Source organism: Tetrao urogallus (genome assembly GCF_951394365.1).
Source record: "Tetrao urogallus genome assembly, chromosome: Z".
Taxonomy (NCBI): Eukaryota; Metazoa; Chordata; class Aves; order Galliformes; family Phasianidae; genus Tetrao; species Tetrao urogallus.
In genome coordinates, this window is record NC_136816.1 from 30,847,009 (window position 1) to 30,872,590 (window position 25,582).

The window sequence follows — 25,582 nt, forward strand, 5'->3', positions numbered from 1 at the left end:
GTTTAGGTAATTTTTCTCTTTGCATTTAACACGAACTTGCATCCTATATTCATGGTATTAAAGGAAATGGCAGAAGAGAGACTTTACGGTAACAGAACAATTCAAGTACAGACAGATTTTTAGGATTAGTGTATTCTTATCAGAAAAGGAAAGCTAGAAAACAGTAGACCTCGGTCACAGATTTGGCAAGAAATCCAAAGTAATCAAAGTGGAATGGAAGAGGAGGAACATGGTGTTTTCTAGACACAGTACTATGCAGTTTCTAATAAAATTGCTTTTCATAATTTATATCCCCTAGTTGCAAAAACTTCCTGCAGAACAAACCCTGAAAACGTTCATCTTCTTCAATCCTTTCTAACCCACCATGTCACTAAAACATGTTGTGCAGTAGGACAGACCGACATCATAAAATACCAAATGGAGGGCTTAGGTTTAGCACTTCACTTTCTTGACATGATTTTCCACTGCCTGCTCAGTGATGGTTTCATCTTCTTCAATTGTTGTCTTAGCCTTCTGGCCCACCAGATCAAAGATGGCCTCTGGAGCAAATCCCTTAGGCTCTCCTACTTTCACTGTCAGCATGTCAAGTGTCAGTACGGTTCCTTCGGGAATGGTCACTTTTGCCACAACAGACTTCCCCAGCTACAAAGGAGAAAATAAAAACAACATTTAAGTCAAACAGAATTGTAGGCACCAGAAGTGGACCACAAAATTATAAGCTACCTGAGAAAGGGTTGCCCAACCTGTTGCTTAACTTATAACTCTACAAGAAGCTTGAGTTAGTATGGAAATATTTACTGTAACAAGGCTGATGGGAAAACTTAAGTCCTTACTGAATTCAGACAATATCTCACTGGCATTTCCCAGAATCAGAACGGAAGGAATCTGAGTAGACTGATGAGCATTCTAGCTTTGTGTAAACAGAGCTTGTGCATTCACACGTATTTGCTGCTCAGGGGAGTTAGTCACAGGGGACATCCATAAAACTCCACTGAACTTAAAACCGACAGAAATGGCACATGATAAGAAATGCAGATCTACCTTAAAGTTACAGTGCAATAAGCGCAGTGTAATAAGTGCTCTGCTCCTTTGCACTGGAAAATTTATTAGAGTGCAGAGACAAAACACTGCACAAAAACGGAGACCTTCACACCACAAACCCAAGCATTGGCTGCTGTTTTTCTGCACGGGAGTTACAGACTGTGAATCAAAAGCAGGAGTTACCTTTTCATTGCAAGCCATTTCACAAGGCAAGAGCTGTTTGATTGGAGAACCCATTGCTTTTTCCACGGTACGGATGGCTTTCACCAGCTCTGCCAGTTCCTTTGGCTCCAGGGAAGCCTGGTGGTCACTTCCTTTCCATATTTTGTCGAGAGTCACGTGACGCTCCACCACTTTTGCACCCAGAGCAACAGCTGCCACCGAAATGGCAATGCCGGTTTCGTGCCCTGAATAGCCAATGGGGATGTCGGGAAAAGCTGACTGATACGCCTGGAACCACGACAGAGTTGGTCTCAGTTGCCAAGGCAGCAATTTCAAAGACAGAGCCAATTTAACAGTAATAACTGCAGTGAAGACGCGGGCAGTTTCTGTGCCACAAAACAAGCTGTTGGTTATGCTCAGGATGAAGCATGCCTAGGATGCCTAGGATTCCTCCAGCCCAAGTGCAAAACTTTGCACTTTGTCGTGTTGAACCTCATCAGGTCCACCTTTGTAGCCTCTCAAGGTCCCTCTGCATGGCATCCCTTCCTTCAACCATGTCTTTCTAATTTATTTGTGCTCTTCAAGGTCTTAAAAGCCCACCCAGCTGTAAGTTGTGCAAATGGAGTTTTTTTCATCCAAGAACCCAACACCTTGTTAAGCTTAACCTGCGTTCAAAGCAGATGGTGCACCTTCCCATGTTTCAAATCTGAAGCAGTCCTTTCCGCAGCAACACAGGAGTTATTCAGTCCTACAGGCAGTTAAATACAGTCACGTCCAGATATACTCAAGCTAACAAACACTGCGTGCATAAAGCTGGGCAGATGTTTGAACGCTGGCCGACCTGGGAACATTTTCCTGCATCGGCCACCAGGCACATCCAAGCAATAATTTCAAAGGAACCTATAATCCATTTTCTCTCACGGCTCTGATATTCACACAGAGCCTTTTTAATGGAATTATGCGGTTGAGCTCCCAGCTGAGAATCACGTCCTCAGTTCCACACGCCCTTGCAGAGGTGAGGTAACCGTCCACATCCTTTTCTCTCCTTTTCAAAGCTCACGCTCACCTTCAGCTCCCTTCTATTTAACTGCATAGCCCCTAAAGCAATCTCTCCTATCGTATTCCTGAAAGCTCAGTTCTGCCAAAACAGGACCCAGTTAATAGTTTTACTTCAAGGCCAGGTGGAATTAGAGGACCATGATGCACTTTCCCACCTCTCAGAGGCAAACTCGAGCATGTGTAAGACCTGGAAACAGAGCGCAATGGAAGTGCACAGGCCTTCTGTGGTACTGTGCCAATAGCACTCTTACTTATTCACTGACCGATATAACACGGAGATTGACGTCCTCAGGCTGAAGCGGGTAGGCACTGGTGCACTGCAGGAAGCAGAAGTTTGGATTGATGGGCTTCACAATCTGATACACCTGGTGCATCGTGTTCATCGACTGCATCCCGCTGGAAATCACCATTGGGCGTCCTAGCCATTAGAACAAATGTTTTGCCTAGATTTCAAGTTTAGATCCCTAAGAAATCTGCACAGGCTTAACTGAAGTTCTACAATGCATTTGGTTGAACTAGAAAAGGAAGATGGGTGATTTTTTTGGTTTTTTGTTTTTCCCCAGAGTTAAGCGAAGCAAATACGTAATAACTGAGCTGGTGAGACACTGTGAAACTATGAAGTTTAATGAGACTGGGTTCCCCAGTTCATGGAAGACAGGGAAAATCCAGGGAGAGTCCAGTGGAGGGGCACAAAGATGATGAGAGGCCTGGAATATCTCCACAAGGAGGAAAGGCTGAGAGACCTGGGGCTGTTCAGCCTGGAGAAAGCTAAAAGGGGATCAACTGAAAATGCGAAAATGGACAGGAGTCAAGTGGATGGGGCCAAGCTCACTTCACTGGTGCCCAGTGACAGAACAAGGGGCAGTGGGCACAATCCAGAACATAAGAAGTTCCATCTGAGCACAAAGAAAAACTTCTTTACTGTGAGTGTGACAGAGCAGTGGAACAGGCTACCCAGAGACACTGTGCAGTGTCCTTCTCTGGAGACATTCAAAATTTACCTGGTCATTTTTCTGTGCAACCTGCTGTAGCAAATGTGCTTTATCAGACAGTTGGACTCACGGACCTTCTGAGGTTCCCTCCATCCCCTATAATTTGTGATTCTGCAAATACTGCTCAGTAGATAATGCTTACCTTTCTTTGCAGTCTTTTCCAAATATGGGAAATTATTTGTATCTCCTGATCCTACTTTGAAAAATGGAACATCCAGTTCATGAAGAAATTCTACAGCCATCTGCAAGAAAATAGATAAATAAATAAAAATTGCTATTTTTCAACACGCCAATTCAGCTGGGTTAATGACAGAGAAGAATCATCAACAAGCCAACCCTGAAAAATAGCAAAAGCAAAGTTTAATTACATGGGGCACGTATACATAACCCTCAAATTATATTAGTCCAGAATATCTAAGGTACAAAATAAACGGAAAGGTAGGTCACATAAATTCCAAAGCAGATGCACCATTCTGCTTATGAAGGTTGGTCTGTAGGTTAACAGTTAAGAAACTCTGGGTCAAACATGATTCCGGTATAGTTACTAATGAACAGAAGCCAGGTGGACAGTAGGTGTCCTTACAGACAGCAGGAAAACTGTAATGTCCTGGCTGAAACTGATGATTGAGCACCTGGTGAAGGGGTGAGGCTGGCCTATGGAATGCAGACAAGTTCTTGACACTTATGCTCAGTATGTGACTGGAAGGGTGGACCCAGGTTGGAGCCACTCATCATAAGAGCAGGACACGGGATGGGGAGCATGTCTGACACTTTGGCTCTGTCGACAGAGAGCCCCTTCACCAGTTCAGCAAGTTCTATTCCTACTTTTGTATACGATTATGGCCCTACCTGCAAATTCTTTGCTGGCAAGGACCAGTCATAAACTGTTTTGTTCATTTGTTTGTTTGTTTTCTTTTTTTCTTTTTTCTTTTTTTTTTTTCTTTTCTTTTTTTTTTTTTTTGTGAGCAGAACAAGTCTGGATCAAATCTGTATAACAGTGGTTTGACTGTGGTCCTGAAAACTTGATGGAAAACTATTTGGTCAATGTCTTTGTTGTTTAAGTGCTACTGAGGGGAAACTTTTAACTGATTGGTCAGTTGGTCATGTACCTTAAAGGGCTGGAAGAATTTACAGCTTTTGCTGTAAGCTAAACAGCTTCTTTCAGTTATATCAGAAGAAGTAAAGGCTAGGTTTTACAACACAAAGATAGGGGGTTACTTCCTGCTCGGTTGCTCTCTGTTTGATCAGACATACTAGGAAGTTAGTCTCTGTGGTAAACTAGTCTTTTTCCCTGCCGGGTTGGCTGATGTGTATTCTTTTGGATGAAAGAATATGATGTGCAGGGCATTTTAAAAGGGTGAGAAAATGTGAAGTCAGATATATGGATCATTGCTTTGTTGAATCAGGACGTGGTCATCTTTCACTGGTGAAGAGTTCAAAAGATTTTTCTGTGCAGTAGTTCTTGAAGCAGAATAATGAAATGGATCTCACAATGATTCAGGTTGGAAGGCTCTTTAAATATCGTCTAGACCAACCCCATTGCCATCAGCAGGGACAAAAGATCATTTGGATATCCAGTTGCAGAAAAAGATGGAAAACAATACCTGTAAATGTGTTCATGCTGATGCCAAATACCTGCACCTCAGATACAGTATAGGAGAGACGCTTGCTCTGCTCCAGTCTTAAGGAAATATCCCATGTCATATCAGAGGTGATCGAGAGCAGCCCTACAATGCCATCAGCCTCCTTGTTAGTGTGGATGCCAGAGAAGAGTTGCTTAAACAAATTTTATACACCATGGCTTCTTACAGTCTTCAGCTGTTCTACATTGGTCAGATTTTTTTCCTCTTGTTAATGAGACTTTTACCTGAGAAGCATCTTTCATGTGGAAGGTTGCGAGAGATTGAACTACTTAGTCTGGACAAGTGACGGTTCAGGGGGACTCTTCTTTGTACAGCACACTGACAGGACAATAGCCATTAGAAACAAATTAAAAAAAAAAAAAAAATTCAATATGAGCACACCTCATATTGAAGAAAAACCTTTATTTACTGTGAAGACAGACACTCAAACAGGTTGCCCAGAAAGTGGGTGCAGTCCTGCACAGTCCTGCCAAGAACATATTCATGTTGATACAGCTTAAGCAAGTACATTGGAATAGACAATCTCAGGAGGTCTCCTCTTAGCTTAATAATTCTTAGAGTCTGTGATTTGTTTGCCACTTCTTTTGATGGAAAAACAACAAACAAAAATACCAATGACATTCTTAATGTCTAATTCCTTTCCGAAACATCTAAATTTTGTTATTTTCACTGGGTTATTTAGCCCCAGTCAATCCATTTAAAATGGGGCCTTATAATCTCATGTTCCCCAGAGTTTACTTTCAAGGTGTTGATTTTCTGTCATTCATATGATATCTCGTATCTCATTCCCATCATGGCAAACACGCTTATTTATGCCATTTCTTGTTAGCTGTGGCTGTAACTGCCTGAGTCAGTGTGTGCTTAGTGATCTCTGTGCATTTGCTTTGAAGAAACTTGCAGCATGATGTTAAATGATGTGCAGAATAGCTGCTGTGAAGGAGACAGATGCTGTAAGCTTCCCGTGCTTCTCAAGACAGTTCTTTCTGGCCCCTGTAACTTGTGAGCAAGTAGCAAGCAAAATATTAGATTCCTTAGCATGGAATTTTTTTTTTTTTTTTTCTGACTTTTATCTATAGCTTGATGGTTGAGGAATATTTTTATTGATTTTGGGGGACCAGATTCCAGCCAACACGTGCCCTTCCTTTCTAATTGCCAAAACCATCAGCTTCTGCAAAATAAGACTAGCTAGAAAATTCTCAGAGAGATGCGGTACATGTCCAGATGTCAGCTAGACTATGCCTGTCTCATTTGCATGCCAAATGAGTTAAGAGGGAGCTGAAAGTACTGGCATTTAAATTTTCTGCTCTGGAAACATCTGTTCTACTAAATCTCTAATTTCTTCAATCAAAACCATTCTACGACTCCAGTACTCTGTTGAAATTATTTTCTTAATGTTGGAAGTACATAACTGCTGTCATATTTTGCTAAATGCTTGAAAACATCTTTTTAGAATTACTTTAAAAATAGAGGACAGTATTTTTAGAAGGGAGAATTATAAGTCATTCTGTTACAAAGAGTGGGGAGAAATTGCACTATCCTTAAAGTCATGTGTAGCCTGTGTGTCATTTAGTCTTTCCATAAAGTGTTATTCATATAACATTCTTGTACTAGTCTCCCTGGCATGTAAGTCACCATGGATGAATTACAAAGGGCACTATTACTATAGTGTACAGTCTAAGATGTGATATATGCCTTTAGGAAACAATGTATTTCTACTTCTTTTGTGGGTAAGAAAGCAGGAACAAAACAATAGTTTTGATAGTGCAAAAATACTTGAAGAATTTATCATCAAAGTAGATCTAATAACACACTGCAATTTTCTCTGCCTCAAAAGCCAGTAACATTAAGTTATCCTTTCTGATTTAACTCAGATAATTTTATTGCCATTTGCAAGCTTATTATTTTGCTTATGTTTCATCCTTCATCATGCAATTTTAAGACAAGCAAGTGTGCAGATTTGCTTTTTATTTGAAATGACAGTATTCTCTTTGTACTCGTGGCATTAAGTCATCCGGAATCCCCCATCGGGCTAAGAAAGACTGAAAAAGCAGAAGAGGAAGTTGCTGGTTTATATCCCAAATTCACTCAAACGCTTGAATGGGAACAATAAGACTATTCTACCTTTTTGTGTGCTTATGTAAAAGGGAGGAAGAGTGATTAAAATGTACATGGGAGTGTGCTTTCAGGACAAATTAAGGGTCAAGGCCAGTAAATTTCAGCATGAGCATGACATGCACTTCATGGGGGAGTGTCATTTTTATAGTCTTCTGTTATAAATGAAGGACATAGTTGCTGCTGTTGTTCTTTATTCCTTCACTTTCCTGTGGCTGCTGGAGATTCATTAAAATAAATGACACAGTTCTGTTCTTCCTAGAAGATAAAACTGACAGAAGTTCAGCCTACTGCCATGCTAGATTCTAAGTTTTCACTGGAGAAACCAGGCATGCTTTAAATGACTCAGCAATATGCAGAGACCAGTCTGCACCCCCTTCCTAGCAAAATGTAACTAACAGAACAAAACGTACCTCAGCCTGCAGTTTGCCTCACCATGTCTTTCATGTAGGTAAAAACTGACTTCCACGGTTGCTTTTCTCTGTATTTGGCCAATTTCAGAACCATGTTGGAATGGGACTACAAGGTAGGACTGGGTGGCTTATGTCTAATGTACTGTGACACGTACTGACTTACGGGCAGCACCTAAGTGGAGGCAGAGGCCTTGCCATAGATCTCAGTAGAAAATCAGAATTACTGTCCACAGATATACCGTTCCAAGACGCCTAACACATGGTATGCATAGGTTAAGCTTTCAGCTATCAGAAAGAAAACATACGACTCCACAGCAGCACACATGGATGCTTCCACTGGCTCATTCTGCAGCGCCTGGCCCATGGGGGGCTATAGGACTGACACCAAGGCACTTCTCCTGGGCAGTGCCATGGCACCTGCTGGCTTTTGAGAAGTGTTTGGGCAACGTTCTCAGACATAGGGTTTGGATTTTGTATGGTCCTGCGCGTTGGATTACGAAACAGGATGGATTGGATGACCCTGGCAGAGGCTTATTTTGATCTTTGTTGATCTCTCCAACTCTGTGAAAGGAGGCTGTGAAGAAATGGGAGTCGGCCTCTTCTCCCAGGTCACAGCAATAGCACAAGAGGGAGTAGCCTCAAGTTGCATGAGAGGAGGGCTAGTTGGCTATAAGAAAAATGCCTTCTCAGAGAGTGGTGCTGCACTGGCACAGGCTGCTCATGGAGGTGGGGGAGTCACCGTCCTTGGAGGTGTTCAAGAACTGTGAGAGATGTGGTTGCTGGGCATGGTGGGGATGGGCTGATGGCTGGGCTCTGTGATCTTAAGAGGTCTTTTCCATCCTTAACACTTCTGTAGTTTAGTGGCAGATTTGGCCGTGCTTGGTTAACACTTGGACTTCTCAAGAGGTCTTTCCCAGCATAAAGGATTCTACGATTCTCCGAGCCCTGCGGCTCACTACCACCCCAGGCGTAGTACGGTTAAGCGGTGCTACGACGCGGCAGTGACGCAACTCCGTACTGACAAAGTCACGCGACCGCTATCGGCCCCGCGGCTACCGCGCGCGCTCCCACAGCCAAGCCTACGCGTTCCCGGCCCCACAACCCCTTTCCGCTGCCCTCTCTGCCGGCTCCCCATCAAGCCCTTGGCGCTGATTGGCCCGAGCCCACCGAGGCGCGCGGAGGATTCCATTAGCCCCGCCTCTGCCGCTCGCTGATTGGCTTTGCCTCCTGGCGGTGTTCGTCTCCCATTGGCCCGGGCGGAGGGTGCCCCACTTCCGCGCCGATTTCTCTGTGGAGGCGCAGGCCCGGGACCCGCCGTTGCCCGTGCCCGCGCAGCGCCGCAGCAGCTCGTCCCCATGGCTAACCTGGAGTTGTTCGGTGCGCAGCAGCCGCAGGCCGCCGCCGGTAACGGGGCGACGGACGGCGCCGAGGAAGACCCTGCCGCTGCCTTCCTGGCGCAGCAGGAGAACGAGATCGCGGGCATCGAGAACGACGAGGGATACGGCATCCTGGAGAGCGGCGACGTGCCGGAGGCGCTGCAGGCGGCGGAGGGCTTCGGCTCCGGTACGGCGCACGGCCTCCCTCTCCTCTGTCCCGGGCGGCCGCTGCCTTCTGGCGGGTCCGACCGGCCCGCGGCTCGCTCCGCCGCTCCCGTGCGCCCGGAGCGGAGTACCGCGGGTAGGGCGGTGCGCGGCGCTCCGCCCGGCGCCGCTCTGCTCGGAAGCGGCGGTCCGCGTTCGCGCGTGAGAGCCGGCTGGGCTAATGTTTAATTTTACTCGGCCTCTGGCCGTTGTACCTTCATAACCTTTGTACCGAAGGTGAGAAAGCTGACGCTGCAGAACGGGGTGTTGTGCTCGGAGTAGCGTGGTTATGTATTCTGGGAGTCGGGTTGTGGGGGCTCTCCGTTAGTGCAGCAGCAGCTGAAGCGGTCTCCAGCCTCTGGCACTGTGGCCTTTAATCTGAATCCTGAGCGAGAAGGGGCTGTGAACCTAGCGATGCTGTTTCTGTGTTGCTGCAAGGCGTGCCTCGTGTTCATTTCTGCGCCCAGGGGAGTTTGTTTTGACCTCGAGAGCCATTCCTTTATCGCTTCCCGAACGGGCAGCTAGCCTCTTCTGTCTGAGTTGAATTACTCCGCTCACCGGTTCACTATTGAAGTGTCTTCAGAATTAAGTTTTCAATGTGAAAAGCTGCTACTGAAATAACTGGTGTTTATGGGACTGTTGGTTCATAATAACCCGTGAAACAAAGCACGGTTAAGTGAGCTGAGTAATGGAGACCTGCTGTATCCAGAGCTAACCTAGAGGTACTGCAGCCCTTAGAAACTGGCTCATTCATAAAAAGGTTGGCTATACAGGCTGCGTATTTCCATGCAAACGTCTTTGTCAAATGAAGTGACATCCTTAAGCACTAAACATGGGGGTAATCATTAGAATACCATCCAGATGTAACGTAACTCACTATTTTTATGAGCAGAAACAGACTGTGTATGAATCCCCTCTCTCAGAAGCCTCAGATGTTGCTCTTTGAAGCATTATGCTTTACATGGCATAGAAGAAAATTGTTAGCATCTCACAGGGTGATAGAACCAACTGGACTTGTATTTTCTCTGTGTGCAGTCTGGCTGTTGCAGCGTAGTTCCTCACCAGCTGATTAAGTGCTGCCAGGTTGGGTAGAAATGAAAAACTAGTTCAGCTGTGGCTGAAGAAGCTTTTCATTTCCTTTGAGAAACTGTTACTGTAGAAAGAGAGCCATAAGGTAGTAGGTATAATCTAAGGATCTGTGAAGTCTAGGTGTGATCTATATATCACTTTGCTTTTTGGTATGAATTTGGATTTCACTGATGCTCTGGCCTGTAGTACAGGTGTAGCTGATCATCTTTTTGGAATTCTGGTGGTCACCTTGTTAATAGAACATCCATTCTCTGACTATTAAACCCTATATTCCCTATTAGGAAAAATAGAAGATGCAATTTGCAGTAATGCAAAATGTGCTAGTTCAGGTGACAGGTGTATTTGTAACTTCTGTTGCCACTTCTCTATAAGACTTCTTAGGGTTCAGTCAACACCCTAACAAACATCTGACAACACTAGTTCTTATTAGTTTATTGAACTGTTTCGGTGAATGTAAATCTATTCTTGAATTTATTTATGTAAATCCTTAAGAAAAATATTTTAGTGAACCTTTAAAGCACGGTGGTCAGGGATTTGTGGATTTATTTAATTTTATTTACTGTTTTAACCATAACTTTCCTGAAATCCTGATTTATGGATCTGCTGGGTAAGTTTCTCTTCTTTTCTTTCCTTTCTCTTTCTTTCCTTTCTCAATGCTGGACAGAAGTTGTAGCTGAAGCAATTCTCTTCTGGAGTGCAAAGATCTTAAAATATTATGAGAAACAGTCTCCAGCTTCCTTAAATATGCTTGTAAGAAACATGCTCTCTAACACATCAAACTGTTTAAACGAAGTCTATTAAAAAAAAAAAAAAAAGTTTAAACTCAAGGTCAGCGTTGAACTTCATGTACTTAGGCTAATGGAAACGTATTTGTGGTAATTGAAACTGTATCCCTGTTAATTGTAGCAATGATGGGTACTTGGGGCATAATGTTGCCAAGGTCACCTGGTCGCACTGAGCATCACTTCACATTGCTTCTGTCGGGGCTGGAATATTGGCCTGGCCCATTAGACCATTTATATGTACGTAGACATTCCAACTAGTCTTGTATTCACTTGAAATGTGAAGCATAATCGCTATCTCAGAGGACAAGAAATGCTGTGTAAATAAAGCAATAAAGAGCTATTGTCTGGTTATTAGTATTCTGGTCTCTTGTGGGATCCCCTTCCCAGTAAGAAAACAGTTCAGTTGCAGTGTCTGCTCTGCAGGAGCGAATGCGTTCAGATTGAGATATCTAGCTTCCAGAATCTGTGTTTCAATGTAAAAATCCCATGATGGCTTGTTGGTGACTTCTTACTGAGAACAACCTTCAGTAGCAAGCAGTTTTGTGTAAACAGTCATGAAAATACTACTCAAGTTTAATGTAGGCTGTCTAGTCTCAAACATTGACTTCAGTTTCACATTCTGTTGCCTTTATGTGAACTTCAGTGAACGACTCTCATCTTCTGAAGAGAGGCATGTGAGCCTCTCTAGGAGGTAAGGAACTGAAATCTCTCAAGGATTGAATATCAGTTTGTTTTCTTTTTAAATATCTTTGGGAAAGAATTGTTTTCTTCTGACTTGAGTTAACTTCACAGACAGAATGAGTTACTCATCAGTGGCTATTGTTTTTTCTAAACTGTTCAAGGTTTCGAAGTGCTCCATTAGGTAGCATTGAGAAAGGTTTGATTTAAAAAAAAAAAAAAATAATAATTGTGATGCTGTATTATGAAGCTCATAGTAGGAACAAACACATCTATTTTGCCTATTAGTGAGGAGAGAAGCCCTTTTCCTGCTTTTATTTTTTATTTTACCTACAATCACAGAAATAAGGTTTTGGCTGGAAATCCTATTTTTCCTCAGTGATGCAAGACATTGTCTTAAAAGAATAAGGAAACAAAACCCTCAAGCTACTACTTTTTAGAAGATAAGCAGTGAAGAGAATACTCAGTATTTGAAAGGGATGCTAAGAGTAGCTCATAAAGCATGACTTTAAATATAGTCATATTGAAGTTAACTTCTCTTGCATGGAGAATATTGTCAAAAGCCTACTTGATAGGAAGACATCAGAAGGAATTAATCCATGTCTGGGCTTGAATTAGAAGTGTTACTCTTCATGGTCCTATGTCTGATTCTTCTGATAGCCTTCATTTGTTGTGCTGACAGTAAATCTTCACTAGTGAACAAGGCTGAAAGTGTATTGTGCTGCACAGCTGTATGGTCTTAGAGCAAGGCAATGTGTTTGATTTGAAGAAGTAATTACAGAAAATGTTCTGTTAATGCTCGCTTGCAGCACTGCAGTAGTCTTTAGGTGTTATGGATGATAAGTGGGATGTCACTCTAGATGGGAAAATGTTGTAAGACTGTTCTGCTTTAACAAGGCAAAAGAAACAACAATGGAACTCCTAAAATGTGACAGACAGCATCGAGTTGTTCCCCTTTTTCTTCCTTATCTCTGTGTACAGAGACTTCTGACTGTCCTTGCATTCCACTGCAATCTTCAGGACAAAAGGAGTGTTGAAAATAAACAATTCCCAGGGACAGATAGAGGACCAGCAGGATGCTAGAAGAACTCTGAATGACATTGAAGATCACCGAATAAGGCTGTGTCTGTTAGTCAGTCAGTGTGTAATGTATGTGAAAATAAAACCTATTCACAAACGATCAACTGATGGAGCATTCTTGGAGAGTTATCCAATGCTACTGCAGCACTGCCAAGAAAGAATACCTTGCTTAACTGTAACAAAACTTTGCTGTAAGTTTCTACACATCGATTTTTTTTTTTTTTAATCACTTTCAGAAGTAGATCTTCACTTCAGAAAGTCTCTGACAGCTCAGTTGTTGACATTCAGTACAAAGCTAACTTTAAATGAGAGTTGTGTCAACTCTGAAGTTGAAGTAAGCCTCTGGCTAAACCTTTACTTTGTTCTTGGAACTAGTCTGTAGTTTTTGCATGCCTAGTACTACCAGGAGAACAACTGCTTATGGATTAATTTTATTCCAGGTCCACTACCATCTGCTCGATCCTTTTCTTGAAGCTTCATAAGCTTCCTTGGCTGTTCCTTTCAGTTAGAAACTTAACTTTGCAAATTCACTGTATGTTGACTTGTAGGACTAAAGTGGGAAAAAAACTGTGCTTATCTTCAAGGTACTTGTCCATTTCTCTTGAAAGCTATTGCACATTTGGAGGACACTGATTCTAGCTGTCTGTTTCTGGCAAGCTCAACTGTTTTTTCCCTCCTGTGTGTGCAAACAGCTGATACAGCTGCTGCTTTCCTCACAGGCTCAGACTCTAAAAGTTGTCTGGGTGGAACTCTAGAAGTTTGTTACTCCATTGCCAGCATGTTCTTGAAGTGTGGATACTTGGATATTTTCTGTGCTTTATCCAAAGTTCAGAAGGAACCACCAAGGAGTGTGGGGTGTTCCTAACTTCCTCAGAAAGTATGGTGTTAACTTCAGGAGTTGTAAGGTGCTGTGTTAGTCATGAATGGACTCTGAAGCCAATAGAGATCTGTCATTGTTCATAACTGTTGGAAACATTTTTCTGGGGAAAGTTGTATACAAAATGACATCCTTCTGTGAACAAGGAAATCTGATACACAGATTGCTTTGCTTACTGAGACAAAGGCTGGCAAACAGTTTTTTGGTTTTTTTTTTTTTTTTTTTTTTTTTTTAGGTTTCATATTGATTTACACAAACAGTGAAACTGGAGAGCTGGAGAGAGAATATTTGACTGTTGATTCTGTTTCAGTTAGTGTACTTGTGTTAGCACATGATAGCACAACAGTACTGTTCTACTTTATTTTCAGCGGGCAGTGTGCATTGTCAGCATGCTGACTCAGCATTGTAATCACAAGTTCTAGGAAGCTTAAAACAGATGGAAAGCTGTAGTATTTTTAAGGCCTGTGACTTATTTGCCCTCTAGCCATACTTTCTGCTGTACCAATTAGAGTCTAAGCAGAAGATAAGTAGTCCTAAGATGAACACATCTGTTTTTCAGCTCTGCAGGAATGTTGTTCCGTTCTGCAGGCTACTAGCCTGAATGCTGAAGACTTTCATTAAAGTTTTCTCTTTGTATTATGACAAGAAAAATCTTAAAGATGTAATCCCCCTTACCTTGCTGGGCAGTCAGTGCTTCCAAGTATGTCCCATGAAACAACTGCCTTCCCTCTGGAGATCAGAACTACATTTATTTCAAGACTAACCTTTGTTGGGTTTTTTCTCTCCAACTAGGTTCTGTCTGATGGTGCAGGTTGCCCTTAGCTCTTCCCAGGTAGGCTCTGTAGGCAGCTAACTTGTTCAGGTGGTTTTTATCAATACAAGTTACAGACCCTGACTTAGCTGTAATTGCAGCCCAGTCTAAAAAGGTGAACAGCTGCAGCCTCCTTTTCTAGCATGAAGTGTAAGCAGGCTTCCTTTATGGGCTTCAGTCTTCCTAAATGTAATGAGGAGAATTGTTAGTTGTGGCTGTAACTACTCAGGACTGTGTGCTCAGTGGTCTCTGCACATTTGCTTTGAGGAAACTTGCAGCTTGATGTTAAGTAATGCGCAGGATAGCTGCTGTGAAGGAGGCAGATGCCTCTCAAGCCAGTTCTTTTTGGCTCCTGCAACTTGTGGCAAGCAACAAACAAAGTAGTTATTGCTCTTGAGATATAGGAGTGTAGCTCTAAAATACTAGGGTCCTTTGACTGGTGAAACTAATGTTCATTAACTTGAATTGTCTTTCTCTTTCTGAAGCTGGTAACTGCATTATTGAAGACTAGTATCGTTCAATGTTACCATGTTTTGACTAAGGATTTTACATACTTTTGCAAGTACTGTGAATTGCTGCTGTTCAGGAGTCAGAGATAGGGACTTAGTAATACTGGTAAAAGTGCAAAGAGGACATGGAACAAATAGAGCGTGTGGCAGCATGACAGTCTGCTCCAGGTGAATTAACAGCCTTATTTAGGAAGCTAATGTGAAATGTTTGAGTTTCTGCCTGCTATTTGTTGACTTTGGTAAAATCTCAGCTTTCAGTGTAGAGTGCATTAATGTGGCAGAAACACTTGTGATGGGCTTATCCAGGGTAGCATTATAGATGAGGCCAAGTAGTAAACTTCATATATTTCACTGGGAGATGGTACACTACTGTTCCAGAAAGTGGTTCCTGAAAATTTTACTGCCTTCTCCATAGACTGAAGACTCAAATAGTTTCACAAAGTCAAATACTTGTTTCACAATCGATGTGTGTTCCTAGGTCTTCCTTCTGATAAGAGATTTTAAGCTTTTGTGGCAAGGATTCCAGCTGATCTTGTTCCAGAGACTCTCTTGCCAAAAGGAATAATGTGGCTGGAGAATTAGAAAGCTATCAAAGATGTCATTGCAGGAGAAACATGAAAGGTGATTTTTGGTAGGGATGTTAATATAATTTTTGGACTTGCTAGGAGTTAGGAGGTAACAAAATCATGATAAGATTTAGAAAGTGTTGCCCTACCTGACTGTTAGTCTTACAAGTAGTGTGAAAAGTGTAAGTCACCTTTAACTTCTGAACAGTTGTCTAGTATTCATTTTCAAAGTCAGGGATGGGAAAATGGGAGAAACTCCAGGACATTCTCCGTAGCAGCTTCTCAGCAGTGTCAGCTCTGCATTTGAGTAGCCTGTAGCAAGATCTCATAGTGAAGAACTGCCTTTAGTTCTAAAGAATAATGACTCACTGTCTCTTGTGTCCTGGAAAAGGAAGAAAAGTGCAGAGGTAATGAATTGACCCTATGGGGTATTGAGTAACTATTACTTACATAATTCCCATACTGGATGCTGTAATAAAGGTTTCCAGACAAGTAACTGTTTAGTAAATCCAATTGTATTGTTTTTCTCAAATGGTTAAACTACAGTTATTTCTTTACAGGTGCTGTTGATGGAGTGATGAATGGAGTTGTCTATCAGGTAAGATAGAAGTAATCTGTGCTTAGAGTGTGCTGTTCTACTGTGAGAACTTACTTAAATCTAAACTTGTACTCACCATTGCTTTTCTAATGTGCTTGTCTGCTGCCTCATGACCTCCTAAAGCTGCTAATGCTCGCAGTATGCTCCTCCTCTGAACTGGAGGGCATCTAAGGCAGCAGTCTCTTTTGAGTTATGGTTGAATGGGACGTGACCACAGCGAGCAGATTGACTTTCTACAACTGGGTGACTAGTCTGGTAGATGAGGGAAGGGCTGTTGATGTAGTCTTCCTAGTCTTCAGCAAAGCCTTTGATATGGTCCCTCATAGGCTTCTTCTGGGGAAACTGGCTGCCCGTGGTCTGAACAGATATACACTTCTTTGGGTAAGGAACTGGCTAGAGGGTTGTGGTGAATGGAGTGAAGTCCAGCTGGCGACCCATTTCAAGTGGTGTCCCCCAGTGGTCGGTACTGGGGCCCATCCTGTTTAATATCTTTATTGATGACCTAGATGAGGGAATTGAATGTACAAACTGAGTAAGTGTGCAGATGACACCAAGCTGGGAGGTGGTGTTGATCTGCCTGAGGGTAGGGAGGCCCTTCAGAGAGGGATTTAGACAGGCTGGACTGCTGGGCTGAGGTGAATGGGATGAGGTTCAACAAGGACAAGTGCCAGGTCCTGCACTTTGGCCGCAACAACCCCATGCAGCACTACAGGCTTGGGGATGAATAGCTGGATGAGTGTGAAGAGGAGAAGGACCTGGGGGTGTTGGTTGATGCTCGGCTGAACATGAGCTGACAGTGTGTCCAGGTGGCCAAGAGGGCCAACGGCATCCTGGCCTGCATTAGAAACAGTGTGGCCAGCAGGAGCAGGGAGGTGATCATCCCCCTGTACTCAGCACTGGTGAGGCCGCACCTCGAGTATTGTGTTCAGTTTTGGGCTCCTCACTACAGGAAAGATGTTGAGGTCCTGGAGTGTGTCCAGAGAAGGGCAATGAAACTGGTGAGGGGTCTGGAGCACAAGTCTTATGAGGAGCAGCTGAGGGAGCTGGGATTGTTCAGTCTGGAGAAGAGGAGGCTCAGGGGAGACCTCATTGCGCTCTACAACTTCCTGAAGAGAGGTTGTGGTGGAGAGGGTTTTGGCCTCTTCTCCCAGGCAACGAGCAGGACACGAGGTAATGGCTGCAAGTTGTATCAGAGGAGGTTCAGGTTGGACACAAGGAAGAACTGTTTCTCTCAGGGGATGGTCAGGCACTGGAATGGCTGCGCAGAGAGGTGGTGGAGTCGCCGTCCCTGGCAGTGTTCAAGAGGCGTCTGGATGACATGCTGTGTGATATGGTTTAGTGCTTGTGGTGTCAATAGTGATGAGGAGATGGACTGGATGATCTTATAGGTCGTTTCCAACCTTATGGTTCTCTGGTTCTCTAATATGACTTAGCATATACTTGATACAGGCTAATAAACCAAATGGAACATGTTCTGATTATCTACTTCGGAGTCAAGTTGCTTACTCTTCAATGATAACTCATGTTGTCTTATCAAAATTGGTCTTACAAGAAACAAATTGACTGAAAATATATTTGTTAGTGATGTAAAGTTGCATGACATTAAATTACTGGCATGTGGCTCATTCACATTATGAAAGCGTGTTTGTTGTATTACAGACAATGTTTTGTGTGTGTCAGGGAGAAACAGACCATGCTCACACAATTGTTGTGGTATAGCTGAATTTAATACCTGTTTCGCTAAGGCATTGCTGACTGTTGAGAGAATTCTTTGGAGAGCCCTGTTTAGATAAATACTTAAAAGGGAGCAACATATAAGCTACTTTTCCACAGACATTAGTGAACACTGAGATGGACAGAAACAAACTGCTTTCACTGCTACCGTTTTTATATCCTCACTCTTGCTGTGAGGTTCTTGGGAAAACTGCTTGTTATTGGTTCTCAGTTATACAATAAAAGGCAAATGAAATACCTTGATTGTTTATGATTCCAATAGCTGTTTTGTTTGATAGAGCTTCCACTTGATGAGGTATTTAATCTGTTAAGGGCATAGTGAATCAATGGAAAGGGTTGGACGTGGAGTATGCTCTGTGGCAATGCACTTGTCTTTGAAAGTCTAATGTATTAATAACCCTGTGCACTGCAAGTCTTTGAAACATTGTATGATAAACTGCAAATGCTAGCATACCTTTTAAAATTTAAGCAAAAAAAAAAAAAAGCATCTTGTGTTCTAAGCAGCTTACAGTAGTCCCAGTTCTGTAATACCTCTAACCGATGTTAGAAGCCAACTTCTGTTGAGGCTTGCAAATTTCTCTGAAGCAGACAAATGCAAATTATAGAGAATGCTTCAATCTCCTGTGCACAAAAAAAAAACCCTCCAAAAATATACTTTTGTTGCAAATATTTAATGTGATATTAGCTGGGGGGTTTGTAGGCCTACAGCTGAGATTCTGTGAACGGTCTTATTCTTTCTTTGGTCTTAGACCTCTGGCACAGTTTGAATTCCTGGTTAGCTTGAATTTGTTTGATCCCCAGTTGCTAGAGGCAACTTTCATATTAGTTTACATCAATCATGCTGCCCTTTATAGCAAGACATTTTTCATCATGTGGTATGAATGTGGTATAGCATCAGAAGAATATCACATGTTCAGTTCAAATCTCTGCTTTTTGTAGCTTGCAGGTATTTACTGAAATGTACAGTTTTGATGTTTAAATGACATTTCTTTCTCCCCAAGGAAAGCAATGGTCCAACAGACTGCTATGCTGCCATATCACAAGTAGATCGACTGCAGTCAGAACCAGAGAGCATTCGTAAGTGGAGAGAGGAGCAAAAGGAGCGCCTTGAGCAGCTTGGTAAGGAGACTGTTTGTTGTAGTGGTATTCTTGGTTGAAACTCAGAAGTGGCAGTTTCTTAAGAAGGAGAGCTTTTCAAACAATGGCCTCTAGCTTTCTGGAGTTCAACTTGCTGCTTGAGCAGCCAGCCTACAGGATAAGACTTCTAGTAAGCAAACTTCTAATATTGGTGTAGGAGTTAGGAAGCAAGTGGTTCTCTGAACTTTCTTCTGACACTACTGAAGTGGCTTGTTTAACTTACCAGTGAGTTCCTCAGTTCTGTAGCAGAAAATGAACAGCTTTTATCAGCAGAAAAGAATGAGTAGATACAACTGCCAGCACTTTTCTTCAAGGAAGGAGATTGCTCATTTTAAGATTGCTGAGGCCACTTGTCATTTTGTCATAATGAAATTAAATAACCAAGTAGTAATTAAATTCAGCTATCAAAGGCAGCCACACCTACCTGTGGACAACTCTAAACTGGTGTACTTTCCAGTTTCACTAAGGAGGAGGCCTTACTTTGAGACCATCAGGACAGCCTTCTGAACATATGATTCCAGACAGAGCTGAGTCTGTTGTTTTTGTCTCTTTTATACTAGTTACAACAGATGAGCTTATCCTGAACTGTGAGTTGGATGTAAAGGCAGACTGAGTATCACATTCCCTTAATTTGTCTAATATAGAGAGTTTACTGAGCTTTATTCTAGAACAGCCATAGCAAGGTGGCAGTGTTTTAGAATGGTTTGCAGGCTAGCAGACTGACTGTATTATAATTAGTCTACATATGCTTAGACTAAATTGAACTAGACTGTCTCAGTGCTGTACAGGGACATCCTGTTTAGCTAATCTTCTGAATGTTGAGGGCATTAGAGTTCTCATGGCCTAAATCAGAGAACCTCATAAACCATATTTGAGTGGATTAAGTAATAATTTGCACTAGAGTACACCCTGAACTATCAGTTGAAATGTTAATGAAATCCAATTGGAATAAACATGACTGATAAATCAATTCTTGAATCTTTAGATGCTAACTCAAGAAAACAGGAAGCAGAATGGAAGGAGAAAGCAATAAAGGAGTTGGAGGAGTGGTATGCCAGACAAGAAGAAAAGCTCCAGAAAACAAAAGCTAGCAACAGGTAAGATTTCTCCAGCCATCTGAAGAGCTATATTGCTGGCTGTGGAAGTAATTAGGCAAAGGAGAGAAGAGTAGAATGTCTACTATATCCTAAGTCGCTAGTCCTTCAGCCCACTAACTATCCTGTTAAGAGATGACTGTCCAGCTGTAGACTAGTCTGAGTTTCTTTAGAGGCTAGCTTAAATGTCCAAATGGGAACACTGAAATAACAAGCCATTCCAGAAGCTTCCTTTAATACAAAGCTTGAACAGTTCTGTCCAAATTCAGTCTGCTCACTTCTCTGTGTGTACCTAGCTGCACAGCTCTTCAGTGGCTAATTACCTTGCAGCTAGCAGTCTTACTTGCCAGCTCTCAGAAACTTGGAAGTGGTCTCTTAGTTACTCCAAAGCAGATTATTTCATTAGATATCTTAAAACCTTTGGCTGCTTCTTGTGGAAGTTTATGAGAAATAAGCAGAGTTCTGTGAGTGACTATTTAACTCATTAAATTCATCATGCTTGAATTGGCTCTTATGGGCTGTGGAGCAGAAACAAGCGACCTAGGCACAATCTAGTAAATTCTTAAATTTCCTTATGAGTTCCATGCAGAACTTTGACTTCTGGCTACATAAAGGTAAATATGATAATGCTGACTTAATAACACTTAGGACTTCACTTCTGACCTAAGTCTGCCAGTGTCATTTTCTTCAGGTAGTCATTGGGGCTGCTTTAAACTTTGGGAATCTGTAGACTTCAAATTGAAATGATTTTTGAAATGCCATTTTTTCTATCTGAAGAGCTGGTTTATCATAAGTAGTCTTAAGTAGACTTTACTTACTGAATGACAAAAGGAGACTTTATACTTCCTACAGAACTATGGATCTGACACTTTCATTCCCTCAGACACAGTCTTTCTGTTGGGCTGAAAACAAGATAGCTGTTACAGGCGGTGGCAAGAGCTTATTACCTCTTTATCTTGGCCAGTGGTTTGAGATCAGGGTGCGCATTCTGGAGTAAGATCAATTTCAAAAGAGCTGTAGCCAGAAAAGTCAAGTGTTTATCTGAGGGGATGTTCAGCATTCTCACCAACCTGGTGAGATCTCTCTACTTCAAGTAGTCTCTAGTATCTGGAGATGATGTCATGCCAACACTGGGACTAGCCCTAAACTAGGTAGTCCTAATTTTCTATGATATAGGAGAGTTTTTGTGTTCCCCCTTGAGTTAGCAGCTTAATTGGTATGTTCTGTGTGGCAGCTGCTTCCCTGTTTCAGTGAGTGTAGGTGATACTAGTTAAACTTGCTTTTTAAAACTGCCTTCAGTTGTGTTCTGTACTTCTCATCCTTATCTCTTTTCTCCTGCCTGCTTGCCTGCCTGTTGGACTATTTGCTACCTAGGGTGGCAGATGAAGCTTTCTACAAACAACCCTTCGCTGACGTGATTGGTTATGTGTATGTTGCTTAACTACTAATTCTGTTTGCTAGTCAGCTAGGTAATGAGGAGGGTCTGAAATAGTGCTGAATGTCTGAAGATGTCTTCTGCCAAATATTTCAGCCAGTATAATAGTAGAATAATAATAATAAAAAAAAGTAGAACAATAGCCTGTTTTTTGTCCTGACTCTGATCTGCAGCATTAAGTGCTGTTTTCCTGTGATGATCATACCCAGCACACTTAAATTATGTAGAATACATGCCACTGGAATTTTGTCAGTGATTCAGTACCCTGTAATACATTGGGCTTCAGTTTACTGACCTTCCAGGCCAATACAACAAGGTGCTTTGATGCATGTATGGGTTACAGTCAGATGGAGTCTCATGTGGGTGCTGTGTTTAGTCCCAGTCACTTCCATGGTGAAGTATAAAGTATAACTGCATGTTTTGTCATAGGCACTGTGTTCCTGGTCTGTTCCATTTGACTAAATAATCAGAAAAAGATTAAAATGATTTTCACATATAGTGCAAGGGGAAGAAATCGCATGCTTAAATCAAAGGAGAAGAGGTGCCTATAGAATTTAGGATGCTATTAGAGAACATGTGGAAAAAACAAGATGATGGTACTAGAAAGCTAGTAGCTGCTGGTGAAAGAGCACATATGTGCAGATGTATTGCCAGCCTCACAGATCAGTGAGAAGACAGCCAGGATTTTAAAGCCCCAGTAATTATGCTAGTTTCTGTGGGGCAAAAGGGTTGCAAGGTTCATTGGCTTGTTCATGTATTTTAATTTCTTCCCTTAATTTGTAGACTTGAATTGAAAGATGGCCATGTCACAGATTCTAAGGTGACACCTTTAGAAGGTGTACTGGTGAACCATGGTTGGTCTTTGAGTGCATTTATACTGAAGGTCAAGTGTGGAATTCATTACCTAATTGTAGATGGATGTAAAGCAAGACTTGTGAAATGATGGATTTACAGGTGGTGTTTGACTTTGTTCTAAAGTTTCCTGGAGTTAACTTGGATTTTTTCCAATAAAATCCTTCTTTTCCTGTAGCAAATGTGCAGTGCAAGTGCTGCAGAATAAAATTGGCAGCATGCTTCCTGAATGTAGGCCAAACTGCTAGTGCATGTTGAGCCAGCTGACCATCTGCATTAAACTCATTCTCATTTTCTATATCTGACTTAAACTTTCTCTCGTTTCTTTTCTTCTCTTCACCTTTAAGCACAAACATAAATCATCCTTGCTACAGCCTAGAACAGTTAAGTAAAAAACCTTCACTGCCCGTTAAAAGTGTCATGTCACATAAAGTAGCAGTGTTGTAGTGATCCTTGTCTTCAGTGGTGTCTGTAACCTTATCATCCCTGTGAACAGTGCTGAACCCTCATGGGGGAGTCATCCTCACTGCTTTTTCTGTACTGCTTGTTGGAGTAGATGGATTTGGTTTGATCTCTCAATGCTTACTGCTCTTTTACTCAGGCAGCTACCAGGGCCCCAGAGTTCCAGTAAATGATACTGGATTGTTACACGTGCATTGAAGCAATGCTGTTGGTAGCACAGAAATGCCAAAAGGATACTGCTGGGAAGCCTCTGGTGCTAACCTGTACATACTGTATAAAGCCTCCTTAGAGTATCCTTAGGGTAAGAAGAGGGGAAACGTGTTTATCCTGCTAGCTGACTTCAGATGAGTCATCCTATCTGCCAAGATGTGCTTTAGACTACAGCACCCACAGGCATGGAATTCATTACTTAACGTTCCTTGTGATTAATGCTGCTTCCATACAGCATTGGGAAACATCAGCAGATAGTTTTATGATGGCCTGAAGGCCTTGGGACTGATTTAAATCCTCAAATGGAATCTATTCTAAGACATGCTTGCAGGGAACTGTAAATTTCTGGTTGGCAAGTGTCCAAAGCAAGCCATCAAGTGACAGAAGCTTAAATATTTAAGACCTGGGCATTTTTCCATAAATAAAATGTCTGCACAGGAGTACCTTACCTTCTGGGAGTTTGGTGACTCCTGTAGGCAGAGACTCAGTGACTACTCTTAAAACCAAACACCTGTATTCCAACATTTTACACAGCAATCTTTTGCACTGCTTGTGCATAGCATACTACTGCAACCTATTTTCATCTCCAGGGCTGGGGCAGTGGGAGCTTAAGTAGCCATGATGTTCACAAGCAGCTGTCAGGTCACATTTCTTATGAAACGTGCTGAAAGGAACTGCATCCTATAAGTGGGAAGGAGTGCCTTATGTTGGGCATTAACACAAGGTCCATTGCATTGCTTTCAGGGCAGCTGAAGAAGCCTTTGTGAGTGATGCAGAAGACGTTTTTCCAGGCACTGAGTGGGAACGCGTGGCTCAGCTCTGTGACTTTAATCCCAAGTCTAGTAAGCAGGCTAAAGATGTGTCCCGCATGCGTTCAGTCCTCATCTCACTCAAGCAGGCTCCGCTGGTTCGCTGAAGAAAGGCACAATGGAAACACTACAAATGCAATATCTTAACCTTACTCAGAGAAGCTATGTTTGCTGTAATTGGATTAATTGTTTCTATGTTTTTGTTGGACCAAACATGATGTATCTAGAGCTGATCACTGTTTCATTGCATGTTCTTCCTCATGTCTTTGTTTTAAATGAGAGAACCTCCTGAACTGTAGTCTGTGCTATTTGCACTGAGAAGTCACTTCCAGCGTTACTGATATTAAAGATGTGTTAAACTGCAAAATGTGTTGACTTTGGATGAATTCAGAAGCTCTCCTGCACTCTTTTCACAGGGAGTGTTTAAATCAAATGTTTCTCTGTGCTAGTGAATGACTAGCCAGCAGTATCTCTAGTTTGTCAGAGACTGTCCTGCTTGTCTCTCTGTAAGCTTTCTTAAAGCTCTTGAGAGCTTTAGTTAGAACTGCTTCCTTATCCAATTTATTACACAAGGCAGAAGCTTTGGGAAACTGGAGCACCAGGCCTGTTAAGGAGCTTATCTTAGTTCTGTTAGAACCAAGGACACTACCTTGTTGATAGTTTTCTGCTAGGTGACAAAACCTATAGCTGGAGTGAGTTTAGGTACAAAAAATACCACAAGGGCATTGAGTAGTTACAAACTCTTGACATCCATCTGCTTGTTGGGATATCTGTTTTGCCATGTAATTATTCAATACCAGTTTCACATGCGGAGCCCTTTGGTTTGGAGGCTGCCTCAGATGCCAGCATTCGGATCAGATTCCAGCTTTGCTCTGGTTGATATAGTAGCTTAGCTAATGTGTAGGATTTCTTAATCTTTTGTGCATGAGCTGAAAGCCTAGCTTAGTTTGGGGAGGATTCCTTATGCAGACTAACATGGAGTACACAGGAAGCTTTCTGTGTGCCAGTTTACGTGCATTGCGCCCTGTCCTGGCACCGGGCATTTCTAAAAAGAGCCTGACTGCATCTTCTTTGTGCTGTCCCTCCAGCTATTCATACACATTGATAAAATCCCTGATAAGTGGGAACCTCCACTTCTCCGGACTTAACAGTCTCAGCACTGTAGGAGAGGTGCTCCAAGTTGTTTGTCATCTCAGTGCACCAATGTGTCTGTGTTTTCTCTTGCACTGAGGTGCCTGTAAGTAGTCAGTGTGTTGTAGGTGGGACATAGCAGTACTCATGCTGTCTGAAAATTGTTTTTGTTACTTATGCCATATTCAACAGAGCAAAAAGATACTTAACTTTCTCTGGGTGAATCTAACTCCTTGTCTGTGCTTCAGAACAGACTCCTTTCTGGTGAGCATCTGCCACTGTTCTGTGACTTGGCATGACACTTTTGCACTGTGTCTAGCCTAGCTGAGCAGACTCAGTCGTCTTCCCACCACTGTTTATTTCCGTAGCAGTAACGGGGCTGAAGAAAACTGTCAATGGAATCTCAAAAAACATGGACAATTCCCATCTTTTAAACAAAATCCCAGCTGTATGCACACCAGCAGCATTGAGAGAAGCTGTAGACTCTACTGAATACATCCTGGAATATGACTGGCTTCGTTTAGCCTGTGGTCAGGTGGCAGATAGACCATACTGGCCTGAAATAGTGATGAGCGTATGTAGAGCTGAAGGGGGATGGTGTCAAGGCCACGAGTTCATTAGAGATAGGAACCTGAGTACTGCCCTGCATCTTTCTGCCTCTGAGAGGAAGCTCTTAGCCAGTGGAACACAAGTGAAAGTTGCCATTAGGCATGAACCACTTTT

At 42.4% G+C, this 25,582-nt stretch overlaps 2 protein-coding genes across 2 annotated transcripts; one reads left to right on the plus strand and one right to left on the minus strand.

Moving 5' to 3' along the window:
- Positions 1-432: 432 nt before the first annotated feature.
- LOC306956917 (N-acetylneuraminate-9-phosphate synthase-like) lies at positions 433-8,779 on the minus strand (the record flags this gene model as incomplete). Its single annotated transcript, XM_079548249.1, has 6 exons — positions 433-642; positions 1,225-1,491; positions 2,526-2,680; positions 3,397-3,496; positions 4,890-5,030; positions 8,441-8,779. The coding sequence occupies 6 exons, from the start codon at positions 8,777-8,779 to the stop codon at positions 433-435; spliced, it is 1,212 nt and encodes a 403-aa protein (XP_079404375.1).
- CLTA (clathrin light chain A) lies at positions 8,778-23,835 on the plus strand (the record flags this gene model as incomplete). The annotated part of the gene is made up of 5 exons (XM_079548192.1): positions 8,778-8,985; positions 15,958-15,995; positions 18,731-18,848; positions 19,852-19,963; positions 23,664-23,835. The coding sequence occupies 5 exons, from the start codon at positions 8,778-8,780 to the stop codon at positions 23,833-23,835; spliced, it is 648 nt and encodes a 215-aa protein (XP_079404318.1).
- Positions 23,836-25,582: the final 1,747 nt, after the last annotated feature.